Below are 20,507 nucleotides of genomic sequence, written 5' to 3' on the forward strand. Positions count from 1 at the left end.
TTAAATCATATTTCTTCAAAATTCTTGCGATAGGTTCTGAAATACCGGAGATATAAGGAATAGGTACTCGACGTATTGAATCTTTGTTGTTTTGTGGAGGATTATAAGATGTAAGAAGACGTTGAATACTTTTTTCAGAAAAGCCATTGAGTTTCATGTGTTGCTGGATAGTAGAAAGTTCTTTCTGTAGATAATCAAAAGTAGAACAATTAGTTTTGGCTCTTTTGATGAGACATTTTATAATTCCTGTTTTATGACATGGATGATGGGCTGATTCTTTCAGAATATAACGACCTGTGAATGTTGGTTTCCTGTATACTGTAGTTGTAAGAATATTTGAAGATGATCGGATGAGGAGAACGTCTAAAAAAGATAACTGGTTGTTTTCTTCTAATTCCATAGTAAACTTTATGCGATGATGTAAGGAATTAATACTGTTTAAAAAGGAAGATAAAGTGTTTTTACTGTGAGGCCAAATAGCAAATATGTCATCTATATATCTTACCCAAAAAGATGGTAGAGGGAAACTAGATGTGAAGAGGACTTTTTCTAAATGTTCTAAATAAAAGTTGGCTAAAGCTGGAGAAAGAGGACTTCCCATGGCTGTTCCTTCTACTTGGCTATAAAATTTGTTTTGACATATGAAATAACCAGAATGTATAACGAAATCGAATAGTTTTATAATATCTTGAGGAAAGATGTCAGCAAGTAGTTTTAAAGTTTCCTTAAGAGGTACATTGGTGTATAAAGATTCTATATCAAAACTAACCATAAGATCTGTAGGTTGTAATGAGATATCTTTTAATTTTTCTAAGAAATCTGAGGAGTTTTTTAAAAAAGAACTCGAGTTGCCAATGTAAGATTTCAGTAATTTAGCTAGATATTTGGCTATACGGTAAGTAGGAGAATCAATGCAATCTACTATTGGACGAAGAGGATAGTCAATCTTATGGATTTTTGGAAGGCCATAAAATCTAGGAGGTCTTGCAAAATGAGTTTTAAGTCTTTCAATTGTGTCTTTATCCAAACTGATGACTTCATCAAGGAGAGAATTTAATTTCTTTAGTTGTCTGTTGGTTGGATTATAATCAAATTATTATTATTATTATTATTTTTTTTTTTTTTTTTTTTTTTTTTTAATAGCAAATTCAATCATGTTTCTACTTCAAAATATTTCGTTTCATACTTAGTGATATAACATCACGCGGCATGTTCTAATTTCAACGATCTATTGTTAGTATTCTAGCTTGTATATTTTTTAAACTGTTCTTGTAATACCACCGACGATGGTCTGCTATTTCCAGACCGAAATATTTGGTTAAATAAATATCTTTCTTGTGATTACGTGATTATATCATTCTGTGAACAGTATTTAATAGGGTGATATGAATATATTTCAAAATTCAAATTGAGCACTTAGACTTATTTGTTCCTAAAACTTCAGAGAAAGTTCTGTTGGAAAATTAAATGTCATTAAAGAATATCCAGTATAAAGAAAAAACAACAATTGATTCTTGTTGGAGACCTAAACAGCATCAAATTTCTGATATGTATCCTTAAGAGGTATAAAGAATATTATCATTATACCACATGTTGACTAAAGTTATACTACATGTTTACATTACTGCTCACTTCCTATCAATGATTTTCCTCCAAAGTAGTCTGTTGTTTGTCAGCACTCCAATATTGTACAGATATTGTATTTCAGGTGCTATAAACTGCATCGGTCCATCTAAATCTTGGTCTTCCTATGGGGCTTTTTCCTGCTATCCTGTCATTAAAAACCTGTTTTAGCTAATCTTTCCTCTCCCATTCTGTTTAAGTAGCCATACCACTTAAAATTTGGCATGGTCACTTAAGTCACTTGAATTCTAATAATGTCAGGGTCCATCCTAATATCTTCATTTTTAATATGATTCCGCAATTGATGCTATCTGTTCACGCCTCTAATTTTTCTCAGAATGCATATCTATAGTCTGTGGTGTCTGATACCTGTTTTATTTCTAACCCAGCAGTCAGACTCATAAATTAAAATTCATTGAACACTGTCTTATATACAACTGGTTTGACTACTCTCTCTTATTTCATATAAATACATTAATCTGATGCTCATCACACCGCTGCTTATTTTGCTAAATCCGTATTTAGTTTGCCATCCTCGCAAAAAATTGTGCATAAATAGTTGAAATATTTTACGTGTTCTATACATTCAGGATGTAGCTGTTGTTTGCCAGATTTGTTACAACATTCAGCTTAGTTCAAGAATCTTGCCGAGTCTACTGGATTTATTTACGAATATCATACCATTTGCATAAAGTAAACTTTTGTAAATGGCATGATATTCCTAGGTTGTGATAATATAGATAGTTAAACTGACTGGTTTCACCATATACATTTGGAGTTACGCGGTTTCTTATATGTACGTATTCCCGTCCCACTTCACGCCACACCACTAGTTGTATCTTTCTGGCGCTGGCTGCATTCGCCAGTGTCGCACATGCTTTGAACAAGCACTGATGTGTTTCGTGCAGTCTCCATTCATACACAATTTTATAGTCTACAAACCCTGCGATTGTTTAATGTTATGTTCTTGATAAAAATTTTATCATCATCATCATCATCAAATTCCTACCATGTACCCTCAAGGGGTATACAGGATATGATAGTACTACATGAAAAAAATTACATCATTACTAACTTCCTATCTACAATTTTCCTCCAAATCAGTCTGTTACTTGTCAAGACTCCAACATTATCAGATCTTATATTTCTATCATCTAAGGCACTTTGTACCATATCAATCCACCTATATCTTGGTCTTCCTCTGGGTCATTTTGCTGTCAACCTGGCAGAGAACACTTGTTTTGCTAATCTTTCTTCGCCCATTCTGTTTAAGTGACCATACCACCTGAGATTAGCTCTGCTAACGCACTCCTGGATGCTGACAATGTCAAGTTCTTTCCTAATATCCTCGTTTTTAATATGATATTGCCATTGATGCCATCTGTTCATGCCTATAATCTTTCTCAGAGCTCTCATATCTGCAGTCTCTAGTCTTTGGTCAAGTGTTTTACTTCTGACCCAGCTCTCAGATCCATAAGTTAAAACTGGTTTGAACACTGTCTTGTATACAGCTAATTTAGTGTTCCTACTAATTTCTCTCTTATTCCATATGAATTTATTCAATTGACTTCCCACCATACCAGCTTTGCTGATTCTGTTGTCTATTTCTATATTTAATGTACCATCTTCAGTAAAAATCGTGCCTAAGTAGCTGAAATGTTTCACTTGTTCCACAGGTTCTCCATTCACAACACAGTTCACATTTTCAATGATTCTGCCTATTTTCATTGTCTTTGTCTTTTTATTGCTGACCTTCATACCATATCTATTACAACAGCTATTCAATTTAGTCAGGGAATCTTGCAGACTTGTAGTGGATTTATTTAGAAGTATAACATCATCCGCATAAAGCAAAGCGCTGACATTAACATCTCCAATTTTGATATCAGGTTTAATACCACTTTCCTTCATAACGTGATCCATATAGATAATGAATAACAGAGGGGATAATGTACATCCTTGTCACACACCAGATTTAATATTAAACCATCTTACTGTACTTCCTTCAATTCTAACTGCTGACTTACAACTCAAATAAAGACTAAGTATTGCTTGATATAATGCGTCATTGACACCATATAACTGCAGCGTATTGAATAGCTTCTCTCTTGGTACCTTGTCATATGCCTTTTCCAGATCGACAAAACTTAAATACAGATCTTTGTTATATTCCCATGCTTTCTCGACTATTTGTCGTAAAGTGAAGATCTGATCCTGACAGCCTCTATTTGGCCTGAATCCAGCTTGTTTTCACCAAGCTTTTTTTCCACAATTCTTCTCAACCGTTTCTCAAGTATACTTACATTGATCTTGCCAGGAACACTCAGTAGGGAAATACCTCTGTAATTCTCACATTCAGTTTTATTTCCCTTTTTATATATGGGTACTATGAGAGCTCTACTCCAATCATCGGGAATTCGTCCTTCTGTCCAGGCTTTCTGAACTATGCAGTGCAGCCACTGTAAGACTCTTATACCACCATACTTCAGCATTTCTGGTCGAATATCATCTACTCCTGCTGCCTTTCCACATTTCAAGCCTTTGATGGCTTTTTCTACTTCAAGTATGGATATGTATTCCTGACTGCATGCCTGGTCAATGTTTTTTACCACTGTGCTGTCATCACTGCTTGTTTCATTTAGCAATTTTTCAAAGTAATTACTCCATATGTCAAGGATATCTTTTTCTCCTGTTTCATGTAACCTTTGTCATCTGTAATTCCTTTTACAGCACTCTTTCCTCTATTTCTGAGCTTCTTCAGCAATCGCCAGAATATCTTGCCACCTTCTTGATATTTATTTTCTATGTTCTTACCAAAGTCTTCCCATGACTTTTGTTTACCTAGTTTTATACAGTGTTTAGCTTTCTTACATTTGTCTCTCTATTCTCTAAGAGCACAAGCTCACTTATTTGCCAGGAACTTTTTATATGCTTTCTTCTTTTCCTTCACTGACTCTTTAACTTCCTGTATCCACCATGGAGTTTTGATTTTTTTCTATCCTTGCAGACAACCTCACCACATGCCTTTCTGCCTGAATCAATGAATGTTTTCTTCAGAGCTTGATACTGAATCAAGGTTTGATTCCTATTCTCAAACTCTTTCATTTTTTCTTGAATAATGTTTGTATATTTTAGTCTACAGTTCACATCTGAGAGTTGCTCAACTTTTATTTGCTTTAAAACTTTCTTACATGTTCTTCTTTTCAATATAAAATTCAATTTTATCCTGCTCAAGACTAAATGGTGATCACTTCCGATTTCAAATCCTCTGTACACTCTAGTGTCCTGCACCAGAGAGAAAACATCACTATCAACAATAACATAGTCAATGAGACTTTTCTTATTCCTTGCTTCTTCTCTTCATGTGAATTTGTGCACATTTTTATGTTGGAACATGGTGTTAGTAATAACCAGTCCATATCCTGAGCAGAAATCCAAGTACAGGTAACCCTCGTATAACACGGTTTCGATATAACACGGTCTGCAAATTGTAGTAACCCTTGTTCAATGCAGTACTTATACAGTGCAGTTTCGATCCAACAAATTCTACAAATTGCAGTAACTCTTTATCTTTTCATATATTTTTCATCACACTACTTAAAAATCAAATTTTATCTTCGTTAAATTTGCGTCTGCCCGTATCGCGCATGTAGTTATAAGTAGCGAATTTATATTAGGGGAAATACCCTTTAGCACGCATAGTTTCATAGTTTTGTTTCATTGTTTATATGTTTTCTTAACTTTCGTGAATTACCTGAATTAAATAAAAATATTTTTTCTTTGGATATGTTATTGTCATTTATATAATTAAAAAAAAAAAAAAAAAAGACTATTTCGGAACATAACCCTACTTTTTCTATGTGATCTGAGTCTCGCATAATGCGACATTTCTGTGGAACCTAACATCCATGTTATACGAGGGTTACCTGTATTTGCCATTATTATTAGGTTTCTTTTCTCCAAGTTTTCGCAAAATATTTTTGTATATCTGACAATCATTTCCTACTTCTGCTATTTAGATCCCCAACAAGGACCAAATTTTCATTTTTCATTTTGCCATTTGCTTTTTCTAAAGCCTCAAAAAATTCCTCCACTTCTACCTTAGTAAAACCTTCCGTGGGACCATAGGAACAAATAAGTCTCATTATCCAGTTCCCTGGTCTGATATTGCCCATATCACTCTACTTGAAATTGCCTGTCATTCAAGGAGGTTAGCTTCATATTTAGTGCTTAATACTATTACTACTCCTTCTTTTTCCTTGATTGTCATTGCCTGAATATAACATTTTGTATTTATTGCTTAGAAAGATCTCACCAGTTTTTGTATTTTTTGTTTCAGTCAACTCTATTATGTCGATCTGGTACTTATCCACTTCCTCAGCTAGCTCCATTTCTTTGCCATTCAGGCTTCTTATGTTGATAGTATCGATCTTCAGCTCTGGTGATATTGAGTTGGGGTGTGTTTTAGGATTTTTTCCAGTCGCTGACTTTTCTCTCTTTGTCCTGATTCCCTGGCGAAAACAACGAGGCCTTGTTTAACCGGGTGAGCAATGCCCCAGCCAGAATGAAATTCTGTCATGTTGTACCATCATTTAATATTTTGGTTTAAGCCAATAAGAAGACAATTTGTTGGCTAAATCCCAAATTTGCCAGCCCATCCTCGTGCATTCAGTATCCAGGTAGATATTTAAGAGGGTGCCCCACGAGAAGGTGAGGATTGGACATTAGGCCAGAAGCTCTGGTCGGTTCTGTGCATTCCTTTAAAGGCTATGTGGGTGGAGTTCTCCTCTCAGTTGTACATTATGCTTTGTCCACTACTAATAATGTTCAGAAAGGGAGGAAAGAATACTTACCACAGAAATGGATGAAAAGTCATAAAATCGCAATGAAAAGTGAAGATAAGGATGTTCTGAAGTATTTAATTTTAAAAATTATTAAATGAGATAAACAGAATAGAATGGTGGAAAATATCTATGATAAATGCAGTCATGAGTGCATTTCATTATTGGGAAAAAAGCTATCAAAAAAATTTTAATTGTGAGAATTAAAAAGATGTTTCCTTACCGAGTATTCCGGAAAAGATTAATGCAAGTATATTTGAGAAAAGACTAAACATTTAATAGAGACGTGGTATAATGTTTTAAATAAAGGCTTCACAGATGTAAGAGAAAACTAAATAGAGTATATTACTCCTATATATTTTGCTGAAGTCATGAGCTTCATTCAGGGAGAAGGCAGAAGAATTGATACAGGCATTTAAATTATGAATACAAGAACTAGTCATATAGCATTCATATCATATCACCTATCTTGGTCATAGTCTTCAAGTAGGAGGAAACACTATTAGAGTTTGTAGAAGTGAGTGTAGGTGTATAATTAATTAAAAATTATAAACAATTAACAGTATTAACAAATTAAAAATATTTAATTAAATATTTACAATCCTAGTTCTAGAAATCAAAAAGTGCAGACTCTGAAATTGTCTTCATGGAAAATGTGGAGCATGCATTTAGTTTCATATGTTAGAAGTAACCATTGTAATTAATTCCATGTTTTTTACAAGGGGGAGAAGGGTAGGCATTTAGAGATAAATGCAGCTAGAAAATGTGTAGTTTGTTGCATATTCTTTTGCAAGGGGATATGGGTAGGAATTAGAAGTAATATGCAATTAGAAAATATGCATTTACTTCTAAATGTCTATATCTGTCTTCTTGTAAAAAAATGTGGAAGTAATTGCATGCTCCACACTTTCCATGAAGCTGAACAGGGAGAAAGGTTCAGGTTCTTATGATATGCTTCCTAAAAACACCCCAGAAAATTTCAACCTCCATGCTCCTTCCATACAATTTCACTAGTCAACAATCTAAAAGAGTGCAGTTTTTAATGTGTGGAAATTACTTCTTTTATTTATTTACTTTTTTATTTACATGTTCTGCTTTTTAACTGATCAAAAAAAAACAGAAAGATTTCTTTTCCTTTACTGCCTATTTTGTCCATTCTCATTAATGTAGGCCTTTATGGGAGGGAGGGAGGGATGTGTTATATGTGAGGTCCAAGTTCTTCTCATGGCATGCTTCCTAACAATACCCCAGCCAGCTTCCAATCATGACTCCAAGTTCATAAGCTGCAAAATTCTCTAACTTGTATATTTCTGTCATGTCTTGTCTCCACCTGTTCAAACTTTGAAAACTACATGTCTTTGAGTATCCTCACATGCACATTCCATAGGCTGGTTATAATCTTGGTGATGTGATGAAGCTGAATCTTTTTAACTGGTAATCATGTCAGGTAATCATATTTGCATGCAGTAATCCATATGTGGTCTAATCAAAGCCTTCTAAAGTGAGAGAATAAGTTCCTTGGTGTTCTCTTTAACAGCACTGTTACATGATGTAATGACTTGCCTGCCTTACCAATATGATATCTAAATTTTAACTCACTATCCACAATAACTTCTAAATCTTTAACTTCACTGAACCACTTCCAAGAAATTCCCATTAATATAATATCCTGCCTTGATCTGCTCTGTCCAAAATGCATAACTTTACTTGGCAACAATAAATTGATATTCATTGTCATTATAAACAGTCTGTTATAATAAATCATGTCTCTTCTTGAGCATGTTTACTAAAGACACATTTACAGCATCTAACAATAGTCCATTCCACATATGTGATAGGTATTTTCTTAACATACGACTATTTAAATGAACTCTCCCTCGATGAGTCCTTCAACTATCTGGAGGTGATTCATAATAGTAAATTTAATTCCAGAAATACAAGATGCTGAACTGTTTACAAGTTTTCAAGACTCAGTAACTTAATTGTTGTAACATCAATTTCACATCAATAAGTGAAAAGAATAAAATTATGAAAATGGGTAGAAACATTGAAAATACCAATTTTCTTCTCAGTATTAGTACAAACTAATAAAATATTCCAACAACTCTGCACAGTAGTTTTTATTGAAACAGGATAAAAAGTTAATAGAAATCTCTTTTTATTAATTTCTCTTTTACGCAAAATTATATATTTTAGCCAGCCTGGTTGGTCAAGTAGATAGCGTATCGTCACTCCAGCTAAAAGGCTGCAGGTTCGAATCCTGCCATGGGCATGGAAGTTTGTGATTGTCTGTGGAAATACCAGTGGTGGCTGGCGGTACATGGTGTTGGTGTAGTTGCGGTCAGTTGGTGATTGAATGGTGGAGATGGAGTTGTAGAGTAGGTGCCCTCCCTCGATGAGTCGTTGGACTCCCTGAAGGTGTCAAATAATAACGATAATAATAACAATAATATTTTACGTAGAATTTTCTATAGAGTATGTAATGGTATACAGAATAAGAATGAAAAAAAATTGAGAAAAGAAAAATATGTATAAAAAATTTTTAATTAGTCTAGAAAGTTTCAGAGTTGAACTGTAGACACAAATATATAAATGGTATTGAAGCAAAAAGCAAAATAGTTTGGAAACAAAGAAGATTCAAGAAATTAGAGGCAGTACTGAAAAAGATAATGTTGAAAGTTCCAGGCAAATATTTTTTCTTTAATTTTTTTGTCATATATCCTTAGAGAATACCGAGAAAAATGTAAGAAAGCTAAACAAAAAAAGTCATGGGAACACTTTAGGAGGGATATAGAAAGCAAATATCGTGAAGGCAGCAAAACATTCTGGAAACTATTGAAAAAGCTTAGAAATGAAGGAAAGAGTACTGTACTGTAAAAGAAATCAGAGATGATAAAGGTGATATAAAAACAGAACATAAGGATATTCTAGATATCTGAAGTAATTACAGTGAGTGTCTGCTTAACATGATATCTGCATTCCTGTAATTTTTCCTTTGGAATGCATTAAAATGAAATTGTAGTTAAATTCACTTCACTTTGATTTTCTGAGTCATGGGACTCTTTTTCAGTTGAAACAAGTGCAATTTCTTATTGCCTATTACTATGCACTTGACAGTAAAGCACCAAACCCACACGATATCATGCCATAAATTTGCTTTTGCTTTCTTTTTTTTTACTCATAAATTTCTCTATAGCAGGCAAAGATGTTTTAAGCCATTCTTTGCACTTTAATTAAACAGGGTTTTTGGATCTATTTTCTCAAACTGAGCTAAACAGGAAGCCAATTCTCAAAATTCTTTGGCCATCTCTTTTGCTATGAACCTTTTTTGCTGGCCTGGTTGGCCGAGTGGTTAGTGTATCTGCTCTCCAGCCCAAATCTAGGGGTTTGAATCCTGGCGTGGGCATGGATGTTTGTGATTATCTGTGAAAATACTAGTGGTGGTCGGTAGCAGATGGTGTAGATGATGAAGGTATTAATAATCTTAAACCAATATTAAGATTACATTTAATAAAAAAATGGTACATATTGTTGCATGTTGATTAGTTGCTAGTTATTAAAAAAAATCTGTCAAGAGATATTTGAACTTTTGCTTTCTTTCTTTACTCATAAATTTCTGTATAGCAGGCAAAGGTGTTTTAAGCCATTCTTTGCACTTTGATTAAACAGGATTTTTGGATCTATTTTCTCAAACTGAGCTAAACAGGAAGTCAATTCTTAAAATGCTTTGGCCATTTCATTTGCAATGAACCCTTTTGGTTCCGATTCTGGTTCCACAGTTTTGTGTCTTTCTTCATCTGCAACTTTAGCTTCTAGTTCAATGAGATCAGCATTTGATAACTGTTCATCGTGCTATTCTGTATGTTCCTCCACATCATGCTCACCAATTTCTATGTCTAACTGATTTGCAACAGTTAGATTTTTTTCACTAACTTCCTCAAATGTTTCGTCCCTTTTGAAACTTTGGTCACCAGGAACAAATTGTGAACAGATTTTTTTTTCCACACTCATTTGAAACTTTTGCTTTATTCCTCCTAGCATTATGTCCAGCTTGGGGTCCACTATGATGATGTGACTTCAGTGACTTGCCACAGAGCCTAATATGTGTGTGTGTGTGTGGTGGGGAGGTCATTATATAAGTATTTTATGACTATAGACGTGTGTTCACAGGACCAGTTTTTGCCTGTTTTGAGGGATAAAAAACCACAGTTTCTGGGTGAAAAGACCCTCCACCTCCGTTTGAGACCAGCTAACTCACCTTCAGTAAAAAATACCTGATAAAAGGTTTCTCGTGTCATAGAATGGAATTGAACCCAGGTCTTTCTAACCAAATGGCTTCATCTATATCAACTGTGTTACAGAGGCTCCTTTTGCAATATTCCTTATTGCATGATAAATACTGTAAGGTTTCCAGAATTCCCTAAGTGTTATTTTGGGATTTGTATCCAGTGCTTCATTTGATTGGACAAATGTTCTCCATAAATAGTAGGCCTTGAATTTTGCTATGACATTCTGATCCATCAGCTGTGGTAATGATGTAATATTGGGTAGAAGTTTTACAACTTTTAAAATGGGTGGAAATCATCCACACGGGCAGGATGGCTGGAGAATTGTCTGAAATAAGCAGTATCTTAAAGGGAATGTCATTTTCTTTGCAATATTTTTCTACTTCAATAATAAAACAGTTGATAAACTAGTCTTCAAATAATGCTAGAATTATCCATGATTTCTGGTTGGATTGATAATGGACCAGAAGTGTTGCTTTTGTAATGCCTTTTTATGCTCATGGGTTTTCAGAGTTGTGAACAAGTAGTGGTTTCATCTTGCATGTTCCAGATGCGATTACACCAAGCAGAAGTGCTACCCTGTTTTTTTATGCTTTGTGTCCTGGCATAGTTTTTTCCTCTATGAAAATGTAGGTGTGAGGTGACATTTTTTGATAAAACAGCCCTGTTTCATCCATGTTAAATATATGCTCAGGCAAATATGGATTATGGACTGTAATCACTCCAGAAAATTTTGGTTGCTTCATTATGACCACTAGTAGCCTCACCAAATATGTGTACATTATGAAAGCCAGCATGATTTTTTAAAGCATGCAAACCAACTATTGCTTGCAGCAAACCACTCTGTTCCTTTAGGATATTTTCCTAAAGGAATAGTGGTTTAACAGTATAACATGTTCTTTTATACGTAAGGCATCCTTTACTATAGTATTTACTGTTGATGCCTCAAGACCTAGTTCATGTACTATATCTAATAAGCTTTGTCCATCTTCATATTTTCTTTATGATCTGTAATTTCATCTTTAGATCAACTGTAATAAGTATGCGAGATGGTTCGTGTTTTCATTCAAGGACACATTTACCACGAGCCATTGTGAATAATATATATAGAATAAACACCAAAACCATGGAAATAAGCACAAAACTATGTAGATGTGTTCACAGCAAGAGAAGCACTGGAACTGGGACAGTGCAGCATGTGGGGCTGAGTATCAATTTGTGCATCTTGGGGAATTTCTTACATTAGTACAGATTTATGTATCTCTGGGGAATAGAGAGTGCATATTTTCAGGCCCACCAAATTTTGACTTACTTTTTGTATACAATCCCCTATATAAATATTAGGAAATTGTTTTGGTTTTCAGTTAGTCAGTGACAAACAATAAATCTTCAGGTTTTCTGTTGGTCTCATGTAATATAATAAAATTTATTATGCCAGTAGCACCACAAAAAAAAGAGGTGCAACAGATTGAATGTTCTATAATCACTTGTTGGACATGATGCTTTCCGTCAATAGGATGTATCATAGTGTACAAAAAGATGAGTTTCATTTGTGAAAGACTATATCATAAGGAATTGTGAGGCATGTGCTAAGTGCCATAACAGTGGTTAAGCTAAGGATAGAAATCTTGCTGCTTCTTTAAAAGAAACCTCTGAAATAGTTTGCAGATAATGTGAAAAGCTACAGATACATCAGAAGAAATGAGATGTAAAAAGTAAATGAAACATTCTGTAGTCACATATAGAATGGAGCACTGTGAAAAGACTCTTTCTCAGTAAAGAGATCTCTCTCTCTCATAGAGAACACCTAAGCATGCATGTTTTGGGATTTCAGAACATTTAAGCAATTTTTATTCCTAAAGATGAGCTTTAATGATTCAGTATAATTTTTTTAGAATTGGTGAACTGTTTATCTAGTTATGATATCCTGCCAAAAAAGAAAGAAAAGTGATGCTAGTGAATCTGTTTCAAACAAAAGCGAACTGCTGAACCTAAAAAAGTATAGGGATTTAAATATGAAGCCGTGCATCATTAAACAAGCTGAAAGATGAATGTGGGCTGATGCATGCCAATTTATTAAGATCTGATCATCTGTGGCACACTGACAACATTAGGTGAGCAGTCCCTGACTTTCTCCCTCTGAAAACAAGCAGAATGACTGATTTTTCCCACCTCTCAAGCAACTATGAAAATTATTAAAGAAACTCTGTAAATAGTATGCCTTGAAGTTGGATTATAGGGAATGCGACTCATTTTGAAATGTAATGGATGGTCGCATTTAATTAATTTTATTTCATTTTTTTGAGCAGATTTTAAAGAAAAAGACATTTTACATTTACGGCTTTTTATTAGTACTTTTTTTTTTTTTAATCAATGTGTAATTTACAGTTGTGTTTATTTTAACATGCATTTTCTTGAAAGAGGAAAGTTCATGACAGCATTTTTTATTTATTTATTTTTTATGATAGCTAAAGAAGATAATTTGATGGAGAAGGAAATGATTCCCATTGCTTGCTGATTGTGAAATTCACTTACTGTTTTTTATCATGACGAGCAAGGTGCGGTGTGCTAGCCATTTGGTTGGAATTGTTGCCAAATGATAAACAGTGTTAATCATGGTTAATCATGGTAAGCAGAACTCACTGTACTTGGAAAGATTGTTAAATGAAATAAACCCTTATGAAACAGTGCTAAGAAGTATTCAAGTATTACAATCAGATTTACATATCAGTGCATGGAGAAAGAAAAGCAATTTAAGGAACTTGCATTGTTAAAAGGTAGCTGGAGTCATTTATGTTTGATTCCCATCTTGTCAAGTGTTATCTCCATCCAGGAGGTTGACTATAATGGATCTGGAATTCATAATGTGCAGTAGAAAGATAAAATGGTGATGCTCTAATCTCTTCCATCTTGCAGGTAGTATCCTAGAAATGTGTGTTTCCATAGCCAATTTGCCTGTTATGAGGAATGGGATAAAAAAACTTAAGTTTCCAGGAGAAAAATACCCTTCACCTCCATATGAGACTGGCTAACTCACCGTTTGGTTGAAAACACTTGATAAAGGTTCCTCTCATCATAGATGGAATTCGAACCCAAGTCTTTCCAACCAAAAGGATTGTTCATACCAACTGAGCTATAGAGGCTTAATATTTGATTATTAATGTCCAAATATTGAGATATAAAAGTTATCGGATTTGTTACGCTGCATAATTTAGAAGTTTTCATAATTCTGACGTAATTCAGAATTCTAATATGCTTAACGGTAATCAGAATTGTGGAAGAGAAACTTGGGGAAAAATGGGCCAAATAGGATTTATCAGGACCACATATTTACTTTAACCACATTGACGTTAGTATGGATTAAATCCTCATGCACTTCATATCCATGATATTTCAATGTAATGTTAATGCTGATAGAATTTTAATATGTACTTTGTATCCACTGAAACTTTGATGTGTATATATGTCAAGGTTGGTTGGGTGGTTAAGATAAGTAGTTGAGAAATTGTGAGAATCAAGGATTTGTAATTGGAAAAGGTGTATGACAAGGTGTCAAAAGAACAGTTATTCAAAATGGTGCAATTATATGGTGTAAATGGAAGGCCTAACTAAACACTTTAGAAAGGCTGTACTAGCTTTATATAAATCAAATATAAGACAAGGGTCATCCTATCCCCACTGTTATTTGTATGGATCACATTATGAAAGTGGCATTAAAACTGAGGTGAAGAAGATATTGCTAATGATGGCAAAAAATTGTGACTAGCAAGAGTAGAAGTTCAGCAAGAAGATATAGCTGAGGGTAAGCAATGCATTTGAAGCTATCTGGTGTTGAGATAAGAGTCAGTAGGACAAAAATGGTTGTAGTTAGAGGCTTATAAGTGCAAAAGGAGGGATGGTTGACATGCATTGGAAAATTAGTGTAATGAGCACAGAGTGAGTAATAATTATGAAGGAATTTGACTATGGAAACATAGATTCAAATGAGAGAAGCAAATTGAATCTATGTAGTTGCTAAGAGATAGTTACTTAAAACAGCATGTGCTAGAAGGTAATATGGGTTTGAGATTGTTAGATCTGGTGATAGCATAAAAAAAATTTTTACTAAGGTAGCCAACCACTTTGCCTCTAATTAAATTGGAATCAAATGGACTGTAGATTTTGAAAGATTAAGAATTAAAAATATCAAGAATTTGAACACCAAAATAGGAACCAAAACTAATGAATTACATGCAGGAGAAGCAACGTGTGGTGTGCTGGCCATTTGGTTGGAATTGTTGCCAAATGATAAACAGTGCAAAACTCATATTTTATGTTTTCACATAATTGAGCTTCATGCTCAACATCTTTCTCTTATATTTTTTATCTCGATCAAATTTGGCTTGTCAACAACTACCTTCTCTCTAAAAAAATACACATCCAGATATGTCCTTTTACTATTTTAATATAAATTCAAAATTTTATATTGGTCAAATCTAAATTAGCCTTTGGTTGGAAAGTAGGGTGGCTCCATTACCAGCCATGCTTTCTATATTCCTTCAGTAATTGCTTGAATTCTCTTTTGACATACTACATTTAGTTTATTTAGCCATCCAACTGGCCTTGACATGTCCAAGCTGCCATGATGCGAAGTGTTTGTAATTCCCATTATATTATATTTGAAATATACAGGATGTTTCAAAAAGAATGACCCGATTTCAAATAATTATTTTATTTATTGTGGGGTCCCGTGCGTCCAATCCAACGCTGAGGCAATGTTTTTTAGAAACTGACGAACTTGGAGGTTTCAATGTGACAGTCCTCCGTCTTGCCAAAAAATGTAATCTTCAGATTCTTTATTCAGCTGTGGAAGTAGCCAGTCCTGCAGCATCAGGGCATTCTTTTTGAAATACCCTGTATATAGATGGATAGGAAGTGCATGAGGAGGGATATATTTCATTTGTATTGATATAGAATTAAATGATTTGTGTTCTAAACTTAAATGAATAGAAATGTAGTCAGTATTTTCTCTTTAATGTTATTTCATTATCATAACAAGTATAAATATAATTTGAAAAAACATTAGATAATGTCATATGGAGAAGCAAATTTAGGCAGATAAGAAACCTTTGTTTGTAGCATTATTACTATTATGAATTTTTTTTAAAATGCCACACTTCTTAGAACACATGTCTTATAAGTCAAGGGATACATGTAATTTACATTTTATTTGTTTCATTTTCATATTAAAGCTTTGCTGTTTTAAATTATATTTTATTCTAACCATTCTTATGTATTCTAGGTCGTAAATATCGTGCTACAAAGTTTAGAGACTGGCTGCTACGAGACAATCTCACAGATATTAAACCTAGTGCAGTAACTTTGGAAATATTCAATTATCTTGCTTATGAAACTGTAGCACAAGTAAGTTTTATATTCTGATGAATATTTGCAAAATTCATTTTAACAATTACTTTAAGCATACAGAAAGTCTCAAATCAAATTTGCATTATTATGTATATTATTCATAATTGATTTGTTATTGTCATGTATTCCTTAGCTACATCATATGTAAATTTATTCTTTGCATATGACTACTTATGGTATTTTTTGCCAGCAGGATTAGAAGAGTGAATAGCATCTCCACTGTCTGATCAGCACACCGTAGATTCAACGATTTTATGATAAATCTTATGTATGGCAGGGTTGTGCACTGATTCCACTGCTCTTTGTGTTCTAAATGGATCACATTATTAAGAAGAATGGTATTAAACCTAACTCAAAATTGAAGCTATTAAGATTAGTTCTTTACTTTATATAGATGACAGTAATAATAATAATAATCTGCAGTATTTATAGGCCTTTAAGGGCTATAACTTGCCCAGATTGACTTTCATAATCATATAGATGACATTAAACTCTTTAAACAAACCAGCCACAAGTCTGCAAGAGTCTACAATAAATTACCTATAAGTTTAAGGTCATATCTACGTGTTTCATTTAGCATTGTGTTGCTTCTGCCTGATTCTAGTTGCCAGCCAGTGGAAATTTTTCTAAGCCTTCTTTCAGCCAGTTCCTGAGTTAGCTGATCCTTGGTGCATTCAATGTATACAACAGTGGAGTTGTGTACTCATTTTGATTGAGTGTGCTGTCATGTGGCTTATGCAGCCTATGCTACAAAATTCATGTCAATTTAACTATATGATTGCATTTTTATTGACATATGAAAGTTTTAAGAGTGCATAGCGCATCAGTGCTCATCTTAATTGGTCCAATGCAGTTAATTGTAGGGCAACTTTGAATACAGTTATATCATTTAATTTATCAATTAATTATAAGCAAATATGCATAGAGCAGGGGATAATGTGTTTGTTTTAAGATATATTAGTAAACAATAATGAAGGAAACAGCTATATTTGGTTGGTATATTTGAATTACTGAAAGGTGTAAATAGAATAGTAAATTTGGAGGAGGAGCACGAGGCTTACCTTCTTTGACTACAATCGTACAATCCATTAAGGCTCTGTGCAGAAAATGGGACATTCAGTAGATTATCAACACTATTTTCCATTGTAAATATGTGTAAAGAAGTTATAAATTATTTATAGAAAATTATTAAAAACTTGTCTATATCCGTGTTCTAAACACATCAGTTCACACTTATGTGTGAACTGATGTGTTTAGGACATAGTGCAGCAGATCATATTCTTGATTTGCTGCACTATGTTTTTGTCTGTTCATTGGGCTCAAAGGTGTCCATATTTGTGACTGCACACGTGGGCTATTAACATTAGCAAATGTGATGCACTGTTTACACGCAATGCCTGAAAACAGTTAGGGGAGTCTTTAACAAGAATAAATGCAAAAATATAATATATCAATGATATTGCTATTCCATGGATGTGCTCAGCACACCTGAACATACACCCATGGTATGCAAGTAGGTCCCCCCCCCCCCGAAAAAATTAAGGTTTTTAATCCCACAACTCAGTGAAAGTGACCATAGCATACTGTGGGAATGTACTCACTCCTGATGATGGTGCGAGTTGTAGCCATTTTCTTTAGCTTCAAACTTGAAGCTAAAGAAATTATCACCTCCTCTTTTTTGGAGAATGGATAGGCATTAAAGAAGACTTATTTACAACTTTTATTTTATTTATATCAGCATCATCAAGATGTATATTTCCATAGCTGTTCTATGATTCATGTTGAAGTTTCTAGAACAGAAAACTACATAGGCACTGGAATGCAAATAAATTTAATGACTGAAATTAACTATTTACAAACTGATCCCTTATTGCTAACTTATACATGGAAGTGTTTGAATCCCCCATCAAGCCCAGAGACATATATATGATTGAGACATATAGACAATGTTTTTGCCATTTGGCTGCATGGCCCACAAGCTCTCTCTAACGTTTCACATTTCCTCAATAATAACCATCTTCAGATTAGTTTCATTGTAGAAGAGGAAAAAGAAGGAGCTCTAGCCTTCTTGAATACTTTAGTTACAAGGCAAGCAGACAGTTCTCTCATGTATTTAGTTTACCATAAGTTCACGTGCGCACACGCACACAGAGGTAGATGCCTACATTCCACTTTACACCACCGTCCTGCCCAGAAACTTAGAATTTTCAAAAGTTTAACCTCTGGGGCAGAGCAGATTTCATCTTCAGGACCAGCACTGCACCTGGAACAACAAGCTCTACTCACATCATTCCATCAAAATGGATACAACAAAAAACAATCCTTACCAAACTCCTTAAAAAGAACAACAAATTCTCATCCCTCAAAAAACAAAACTATACATACACCATATCTTTACCTTACATCAAAAGTGCAACAAATAAACTCAGCTTTCTTCTGAAACAATGCAGAATCAGAGCAGTATACAAACCTCTAAACAAAGTATCCACCTTCCTGAGACAATCAAGGATTGCCTAAACTTTCTCTCTCTTTCCAGTATTCATTGCCAGTGCTGAACTCAGTATTTTAGATAGACAGGATAAGAAAAACAACTTCATGATATGGAAGAAAGCCAGGCTAATTCACAAATCCCAGTTTAAATTGGAGAAACTGTTTCTGCAAGCAGCACAAGTTTTACAAAACCAATGGTTTAATCATGCATAGATTTTGGTGCACTTCCTTGCCTACTGTAAAATCTTGTGTAGAAGGATTTTTGTACAATCTTGTGTAAAATCTTGTGTAGAAAGTCAAGATCTTGTGTAAAAGGATTTTTGTACAAAAATCCTTCTACACAAGATTTTACAATCATATACTGATTTTACTCAAGATTTTACAATCATATACTGATTTTACTGGAAAACAAAAAAACATACGAAATACTGCTTAATTAGCAAATTTTTTAATGTTTATGTAATATGGAAATATTTTAGAGTGAACTGTTAAATCATTTAACTGCCAAATTATTGTATAATAACAAAGAAAGTTAAGTATAAATTAAATTGTAACAAAGGATTGTTAAACAAAGATATATCCCAAACAGATTAAAATATGACCTAAGGCAATCACTATCGCAAAAGTCAAGTATGTACAGGGTTTCCTTCATTAATGCAGCAACCTAAAAGGGTGCTGTGTGCAGACCCATGAAATACCTAAGGGAATAAAATCGTAGCAGGACCCAAGGTCGATGGAGAGATATGAATTTTTTTTCAAAACTTTAAAAGGGGGAGACACAGAGTCACGATACAGCAGTCTCGGTATTCATCGTTGGAAGGTGGTTCTTGTTGTGGTTCATTGGTATCGTTAGATTTTCGTAAACCGGGGTAGAGGTCAGTCACGGTCTTATCCAGGTTCGAAAATGTTGTGCCGATTCAAGGTTGGTGATCTATGTTCCAGCCAACAGAGCCAGAAGTACAAGATAACTCATTTGTGTTTTGAAGAAAGAGTTCCAGATTTCCTGACAATCTCAGAAATAAGAAGTGGCCCTCATCGATCAAGGAAAAAGGTGCCCGTATGTGTAGCCAAGATCAGAAAATAACGGAGGATGGTGATTTCAAGAATCTACTAGTGTGAACCAGATGACTACGTACAAAGTAAGGTCAAATATATTGTATTTTACTAGAGGCGGAAATTGTGATTACTATAAAGTTTTATGTTAATATTGTTTGAGGATTGAAGGCATTTAGCTAATCATTGAATTAACTTGTTCGGTTGTAGAGACAGGATAGAATTGATGTAAGGTGAAAATTTAATATGCTTAATATTGTTTATTAGCTAAGCCTGTGTGTTGTATAGCATGTGTAAGTTTGCACTGTGTAAATTAGTACCTTAGACACTTTATCTAGAGAGAATTGTTAACTTAGGATGATTACTTATAATTCCAAGCATATTTTGCTGTAGAAGTATAGAGCCTGAACTATTTGCATGTTTAGTGTTGATTTTTAATGTACATTCATTTATCATGAATAAATTGTTTTGTTTGTCAAATAATTTGCCTGATTCCTGCATACCAATGTACTGCTCATAAAAATCGAATCTGTGTGACCTAGAGTGTTAAGTAGCCACGACTGAAAATTAGTAATTTTGTGTTGCTGGATTTAGTAATAAGCATGAGACAGGAAAGTTCTGTGCCTTGCTGAGTGGATTTTCTTTGGAAGGATATTCAACTCCTATCCACGAATCCTGATGGCGCAGTCGATATAAACAAATAAATTTTCAGAATTCTATATAGAAAAACGCCAGTAGTTAAGACAAAGAAATTGGCTCCAGCCAGAGTCAATTTCTTAGTTCTAAAGTTTTGTGCATGTGAAGAAGC

The 20,507-nt window shown here is 34.1% G+C and overlaps 1 protein-coding gene across 1 annotated transcript in view; it reads left to right on the top strand.

The window, feature by feature from the left end:
• Nucleotides 1-20,507, top strand: part of LOC150100966 (transcription initiation protein SPT3 homolog) — a 143,438-nt gene that overhangs the window by 75,025 nt on the left and 47,906 nt on the right. Inside the window, exon 8 of the mRNA XM_090401735.1 lies at nt 16,032-16,153. Coding sequence (XP_090257861.1) covers nt 16,032-16,153 — 122 coding nt within the window. The remainder of the gene's footprint in view (nt 1-16,031; nt 16,154-20,507) is intronic.

This window comes from Typopeltis vanoorti, chromosome 12, assembly GCF_054136105.1.
Source record: "Typopeltis vanoorti isolate ZY-2024b chromosome 12, IOZ_Tvanoo_1.0, whole genome shotgun sequence".
Classification (NCBI taxonomy): Eukaryota; Metazoa; Arthropoda; class Arachnida; order Uropygi; family Thelyphonidae; genus Typopeltis; species Typopeltis vanoorti.